At 36.6% G+C, this 8,235-nt stretch overlaps 1 protein-coding gene across 1 annotated transcript in view; it reads right to left on the bottom strand.

Annotated features, from left to right (window-relative positions):
• Positions 1 to 4,388: 4,388 nt before the first annotated feature.
• Positions 4,389 to 8,235, bottom strand: part of LOC116083840 (cyclin-dependent kinase 12-like) — an 11,928-nt gene continuing 8,081 nt past the window's right edge. The window contains 1 exon segment of the mRNA XM_031360625.1: positions 4,389 to 4,442. Coding sequence (XP_031216485.1) covers positions 4,389 to 4,442 — 54 coding nt within the window.

The raw sequence follows: 8,235 nt of genomic DNA, 5'->3' as shown, positions 1-8,235 counted from the left end.
AGGGGAAACTGGGAATGGAGAAATTCGCATGTAAATAAAGAAAATATCTAAAATAAAAAAAAAATTATCTAGGCAATTACATTCACCAGGGTACAGTCATTTTAGTAGATTTATCAAATTCTTTCCAGTACTTTGAATTATAGAAATGGCTATACCAGTGTCCTAATTTCAGACTTTCAACCTCTAGAACAGTGGCCCTCAACTCCTTTGGGGATCATATAGCATATATCCTGTATATCAAATATTTACATTGCTTTTCATAGCACTTGAAAAAGAGTTATGAAGTAGCAGCAAAAATAACTATGTTTGTGAGTCACCACAATACAATGATTTATTTTAAAGTGTCACAGCATCAGGAAGGTTGGAAACCATGGCTCTAGAGCTATGAAAAATCAAATTCCTGTTTTTTAAGTCATATAACCTATGTCACTCTATTTAGTGAGGTAAGCTGACTATAAAAAGATGAATTACAGTAGCTTGGTAGCAATATTAAAGTGTTGTTAGGCGTATAGATCAGTGACACGCCATTTTTCTAGCATTGGCAAAGTCTTAGGTTTGCTGCCCAACACCAAAAATGTACTTTTTAAAAATCCAATGAATATTTAGTACAATTGACATACCCACTAAACTAAAAATAAAGTTTTATAAAAAGAAGGATATTTCTTTTATAGTTTAAACTTTTATTTAAATATCATCTGCATTTTATTATGTAGGTGCATTTCCGGTCCTAAAAATAAGCCTGATATAATTAATGTGCTAATATAAAAACTAGCAACTAAAACACCCTCTTTAAAAAATAATGGAAGATGTTTTTCATGAAAATATGTTAAATTAGTATGATATTAGTATCATTAGTATAATGATAATATATAGTATTGATATGAGTTAGCTAAAGTTATTTTATGAGGTTTTTATACGACAGTCCCAAATAAAAGCAAGTGGATATTCATGATATGAGAATAACTTGAAAACGAGCAATTGAAGAGTTTCTCATGTAAAAGAAATTTCATATCTATGATTAAGGGGAAAACATAAAGCAGAAGTCTCATAAGCTTCCCCAGAGTTTATATGACTCTGAACTGGAAAACTTGGGAGGTGGGCTTGTACACATTTTCAGCTCCAATATAAAACCTAATTATATTTTCTTGTGTTTTGCTTTTCATAGGTCCTTATGATTTTTCTTCTTAAATGTTAATAGGTTGCCAAGTACTTAATAGAGTACTCTCTTGAGACTATTAATTTGTTACAAATGGTAACAAATTAGCCCAATTTAGTAAATAATGGGCAAGTTAAACTATAATATGTGCTAATTGCTACCAAAGTCACTCCTCCACTTATGAACATTCCTTTAAGTAATAGACACTCAGCAGTTAGAGTGGGATGACAAAGGCTAGTTACCTCATCATGCTTCTCATGTCACTCAAAGAAGCCAGTTTTAGAAATGTGTCTTAGAGTGAATGATGTGCAACCCTGTCTTGTAACACTGAGCCCATTTTTTGACAAAGCTTTTAACCAAGATAATTAAGACCTAATTATCCAGCATTCGATGCCACAAAATATTGTGGGAGAGACCCATACTGGAAAGCTCAGATGAGACATGCTAACACCTGGTCACTACACTCTTTTGGGAACAGCAGGTATTCTCTCTGGCCCTAGAGCTCTTAGGACTGAGAATTCTGTGTTACAAGAGAATTAATCATATTTTTATGAAGGCTGTGAACAATAAATAGTATTAATTTTATTTAAGAGAATACCTTTTCCACAGACATAACTGTTTTTTGTTTTTTTGTTTTGTTTTGTTTTGTTTTTGGTTTTGGTTTTGGTTTATTCGAGACAGGGTTTGTCTGTGTCGCCTTGGCTGTCCTGGAACTCACTCTGTAGACCAGGCTGGACATAACTGATTTTTAAAGATTAGTCATATTTCTTTAAACCCCAGTCCTGGTGGATGGTGTCTCCATCCCAACCAGGGTGGGATACGGCAACATATGAATTTGTCAGGTCTAGTATCACTCAACTAGTAGGAGGTGCTTCAATATGCACAGTTTCTTTTAATGATTTCTTTTGGGGAGAAATTTAGGTAAGTGTTAATGAGGACCTTGACAAACATTTTCTTGTTTTAAAATTATACCCTTAACAGGTTGTGCTGCAAAAGTTCTGGTTTTAACAACAGTACCTATGGCAGTTGTGAATACCCCCATGCCGAATTCCAGCTGGACTTGATGAAGAATGTAGCATTTGTAGTTTCAAGTATATTCATTTCACATTTTCTATAGAAGTCTGAAAGCACATTGGACTATTGTTTCTGATGTACTATCACTCATTCTCCTTAGCATGTAATCAGGTAAGGGTTCTACTCTTCCTCCTTGACTCTTGAAAGTTCTTCCATTCATATGGCCATTTGTTTTCCAAAAAGTAGGTTTTATTATCTGTTCAGTTTTTACGTAATTTAAATTTATTAAGATTGTTAATAAGAATCAGTGACATGGCCAAGTAGGTAAGGATCCTGCTCATGTAAGTCTGATCCCCCATAACTTACATGATAGAGAGAGAACTGATTCCAAAAGTTGTGCTCTCACTACCACATACACATGTGGTGTTGCATGTGTGTCAACTCACATACACATGCGTGCACACACATACGTATATGAGAGATAAACAAATACATAAAAATTGGTAACTAGGAACAGATAGATTCTGTGTGAAAAATCTGAGCATGTATCCAGGCAACAAAATATTTATGTTTAAGTACTTAATCTATGGCATCTAAATTGATTACTTTTTAATGGTTTGTGTTTTATAAATGAACAATTTTATCTAACCACAAAAGAAAAGTTCCAGGAACTGTGAAGTGTCACTGAATGGGTTATTCAATTGGTAGTTGACATTTCATGTATATTTTTCTAATCTAGCAACTATGTTTCAGTTCTGCTGAGCTGGAAATTTTCCTTCAGTTCTTGATAGCTTATGTTCTGACAGTTTATTTCCTAATTGGCTCTGTAAGTTCATCATGTATGTGAGAACAAAACCTTACACATTTCAAGTCTAGAAAGTGAACTATTTTAAGCTCTCTCAAGTCCAAATGAATGTCTAAATTCTCCATTGCAGTAATTAGCCAGAATGTTTCCTTCTCTCTTTTTATCTGTGATATTAAAAATATACAGTTAGAACAATGTCAAGTATTTTCTTAACTTAATGAGGAGCTATGCTTCTAGGTGAAGCAAAAATATACATCCATAGCTGGAGGTTTTGCCAGATGCTGTTCATACATTTTCTTCTCTTATTGTCCCAAGCTGCTGCAAATGTTTTTTGTTCCATCTTCTTTGTTGCTCTATAATCTTTAACACATGAAAAGCAATAGGTCCAAGTAAGACTAGGTAATCCAAGTTTACCTGTCTAAAGGCATAATCCATTCATTAGATAATAATACATTTCAACAACTTGCCCAAATGTTCTGAGGCACAAAGAGTTGCACTGATATGTTTACATTCACTGTCTTCTTAAGAATTCCCTGGGCCCTGGCTTACTTTTTGTTCCCTGTGCAGACAAGCAAGCCAAAGCTTCCACAACAAGTTATTTTTTCCAGCCTGAAGGCTGAAGAACTGGCATTCAAATACAGCTCATCTGTCACTGTCTCCAGCTCTATCCAAGATGCTGTCCTGCTCAAATCTGAGGCACATTCCTTTGCACCCACAGGAAGCCTTTCTATTTAAGCCATGTATTTGAAGACAAAATTAAGATGACCACTAACTAATTGATAAGGAGGTTCATGTAATTAGAGCTTCAAAATCTAAATCTACAAAGGGACATTGTGATGGTTTGAGTATGTAATGTGCCCCATAGGGTTACATATTTGAAACTTTGTCCAGTTGGTGGTGCTGCTTGGAGCCTGCAGGAGATGGAGCCTGGCTGAAGGAAATACAGCATGAGACCACTTTCGAAGTTTTATAGCCTGGCCCATTTGCTGTTCTCTTGGCTTTCTGGGCATGAATGAAACCTGACCAGCCGGGTGCCTGTACCTACTGCCATGCTTCCCTGCCTACTGTCAAGATGGATTCTATCCCTATGAAATTGTGAGCCAAGATAACTTCCTTCCTGAGCTTTTATTTGAAGCTACAGAACAATGACTAATGCCCAGAAAAAACATCATTGTCTTGAGATAAAATCAGATAGAAGCTTTAGAACTAACATCTACAGGACAGTAGAGACTTTGGCATCCATCATAACCCACAACTCTGAAATTTAGAGAATGACATTCAGGTACCTGAACCACCAAAGTGCCTGTTTTCTGAAGATAGGCTAAATAATCAGTCCTTATATTTGTAAGTCCAGACATTTGCAAAAATTTTACTTTGTCCTTTTTAAAATCTCTTTTTCACTATTTGTTCTCTTCACATGTCTCCTGTATGAAGCTGCTTCATACCAACTTGGCAGCCCTTGGCCAGCTGAAATCAAGATTCAGTGAATAAAAATGGAAACCTAGTATGGAATTACCAGGGGCTAAAACTCAGATTCCTAGAATTCGAATTTCATTTTTATATCTTACCATCTAGTTAAAATAAGTGCAACCATAGGAACCTCCAGACATTCAGCATTTTCTTTTAAAAAAAGTAGATTTACACTTGAAAAAATATACACTCTAATACAAAAGGAGAGAATTGTGTGGACATATCAATACGGTGAGTGGTAATTTATTTGAGAGATAGAAAACTACATTCAAGGAAAAATACTATTCCAAAGTAGAGGGTATAAAAATTAAGGACTTTTTCAAAAATCAGCAACATTCAACTTCAAGATACCAGTTCTTAGAAGTTCAAACAGAAAAACAGTTTGCAGAAAATGAAAAAGATAAAATTAGTGCAGTATTATTATTCCATGTATCTTGTAGTTTATTTAATACACAATATGTGCATTTCTTTGCATAGGATGTGAGCCTGTATTTCTGTGGGGCAGTGGGCAGTTCTGACAGCCGGAGTCCAGTAGAGTGGCCACCTTGGAACCCCGGAGACCCATTGAGCAAATTAAATTTGTTCACAAGGGATGGTAGGTGGTCAGTGATAGTTCCTGAGACCAATGGCTCAGATTTCAGCCCAGACCCCTAACAGCTGCCCCTGCAGGAGATGTGTGCTCTATCTGGCAGACACTGCCTCAAACTCCCAGCATCCTAGCTGGACCTCACACACAGTCATCTGACCACAAGCCAGGCATGCCACACCCCATACAATAAGAGGGGCGGTTTGCCCGCTCCTCACTCTCTTACTCTTCTCTCTTGCTCTCACTCTCTTGTTCTCTTACCTTCCCACTCTCTTACTCTTCTCCTCTCTCTCTTGTTCTCTTGCTCCTCTCTGTTCTTTGTTCTCTTCTCTGCCTTTCTCCCTCTCCCTCCTTTCTCTCTCTCTCTTTTTCCTCTCCTTTCCTTCTCTCTACTTAACTAGCATATTCTATCCTTCCTACAATAAAATAACTCATTTATACATTGCCTCCTTTTTAACTAACAGGCCTCCTTTTTAACTAACATGCCGTGCATCAAACAAGTTACCCTGGGGGAGAGAGAGACAGATCTGGGCCTCAGCAGCAGGCCCCCTGCCTCCAGAGAGGGAGAGAGAGGGAGAGAGAGAGAGAGAGAGAGAGAGAGAGAGAGAGAGAGAGAGAGAGAGAGAGAGCCACAGGTGGGCCACCAGCCCAGGCCCCCTGCTTTGGAACAATAGATTTCTGGGATAAGGCTAGTAATGTCAATAAAATATGGACATATAAAAATGAAATATTAATTAAAATAATTAAAATATAGCATATTGGAATGTTGCATATTTAAACACACCCTTGTATTATCTTTGTTGGTAGCTCTCAGAAGGGATAGTAAGACTTGTGGGGATTACTCAGTACTTCCAAAAGTTCTAATGAATGTTTGATATGCTATTAGATCAGGTCAGAGGAGCATTTCTGTTGAGTCTTTGTGGATGACAAGCTCCCAGCATTTACTTGTGTGACTTTGGTCTTGAGATAGTGTCTTATATATCCCCAGTTGACTTTGAACTGCAACACAGCTGACACACATCTGATCTTGCCTTGCATCCCAAGGGCTGGGATCACAGGTGTGTGCCATCATGCCTTACTTCTGTATTTATGTTCGACAGGGACTTTTATTGAGGCTCAAATTGTGCTACAGTGCAGTGGGAAGGAAAATCCACCTAGAACATCCATAAAATTCCCCTTTCTTCTGAAGCTCATGATGTATATGTTGAGCTTCTTCAAGGCACAGGGCACTCATAATCACTCTAAGACTTCAGCAAGAGTTGTACTATTCCAATGTTCACAACTCAGTTGGTTAGCTGTACGGTAATTTATGGCTGAAGATAATTCACCCTGCTTAAAGTTATCCTGTTAAGGTTTCTTCAGAATTATAACTTGCATTGTTTAGTTTTAATTTGCTGGCATGGAAGGGGAGCTAATGATATTGTTTTACATTCTTAGCAGCTATAATTATTTTGTCCTGACAGACGATCTACAGAAAGAGTTCATTGGAGCTCAATGAAACACTGTAAGAAGCACTGGGAAGGGATTTTGGAGTGTTTGATATTTTGAAAGAAGAGGCAATTCAAACATTTGTGCAGTTAAACCTTTTTAATCTTTAGTTGTGGTACTTTCCAAGGTACTGTGGTGTATTTATTCAGCTCTTTAACGGGATACCTTTATCAGTAATGACTAATGTTTTCAAGTACATCAGTGGAATATATGTACACACTGTAATCCCTGTGGCTGCATTCACAGCATAGAGACTATTTGAGTTTCCTAACTTTGCGTGGCCAGTGTCACACTGTGCAAAGTTCTTGTGCTTGTGTTTCTTCCTGGACTAATATGATAGTCCTAAGATTTCATTCATGATGTTAATCTACTATGATACCACACTTAGACCTGTTCTTGAGAAACAACACTGAAATGAAATAAATTGGTCTGCCTATTTAACATTTCAAACATAAACATAAGGAAACAACTGTGTTTAAGAGCATCTATCTGATAATATGAGATCATCATCTCTATTGCATACAGAGATGACTTAGAGAATAAGGACTTTATGCATACACACACACACATATATATATACATATATACATGTATGTATATATGAAAAAGTACTTACATTCATAGGACTTGAAGATTACCCATAAAAATAAAGATGCTATAAGAAGAGAGTGGGATGGAAGGGGTAGATGAAGCAAAGTGAAGAGAAGAAGAAAGAAACACAGAGCACCAAATGCAGAACCCAGTTCTGGCCTCTGGATAATTTACTGTCTGATTCTCTCAGAGTTGGGGAATATTTTCAGTATGATCCTTTGAAAGAGGCACTAAATCATAAACATGGGACAGACAATTACATTCACTTGGTTGAAATTCTAGCTCAATTGTTTCCTGGAAACATTCCCCAATCCTTCATCTTCTTATAATTAAGTGGTAATAGTATCAACTATCTAGTTATGTTCTTGGTAGAAGTAACAATAACTTAGCTATAGCTCAAACAAGATAAATGTCATGCGATAGATGAATGGTAGCTAAATGTTGAACTTTTTTTTTCAAACATAGTGCTGAAAAATTCTGAGTAGAAACTGATTTCAGCTGAGAAAGAACAGATTTGAAAAGGACCATTAACAATACATATTTTCACATAAAATCTAGTTTATGGTATGCAAAAATACCAAGATAACAACTCTGATGGTCATAGCTTAGTTGTTTTATTTCTCCTCTGCACATTGAAGACTGTGTTTTTCCTGTGATATCTGTCCTTGGCCTAAGATTTTAAATCTCTATATAAAAATATTTAGAGAAAGGTTCAAAAAGCAGTGTGTGTGTGTGTGTGTGTGTGTGTGTGTGTGTGCTTAAAAATTATCTAAGCTCTGTGAATTAAACTGCTAGGAAAATAAATAATTTATAGTCTACTATGATTCCTGCTAGACTTTAAAAGTGGTAAACCATTCTTTATTGGCTATGTGTTCTATGGCTTGAAAAGAATGACCTCTGCCCCCAGCATACATAAATTTGGAATTGGGATGTGGTTGTGAAATGTTTAAACTCCTTGTGAAATAACTCATTCTGACACTCTTATAATTGTAGGTCCATTCCAGTTCCCTGGAAATGAGGCAGTGTGTTCCTGCTATGAAAGACTAGAGCTACTTGACTAGCATCCTGGGAACCACAAGCTTAGATAACTGATTTTAGTCAAGCTTCTTTTTTTTTTTTTTTTTT

Source organism: Mastomys coucha, unplaced genomic scaffold, assembly GCF_008632895.1.
Source record: "Mastomys coucha isolate ucsf_1 unplaced genomic scaffold, UCSF_Mcou_1 pScaffold8, whole genome shotgun sequence".
NCBI classification, from domain to species: domain Eukaryota; kingdom Metazoa; phylum Chordata; class Mammalia; order Rodentia; family Muridae; genus Mastomys; species Mastomys coucha.
Note: the sequence above shows the minus strand (reverse complement) of the source record. Positions and strands in the feature narration are given on the sequence as shown.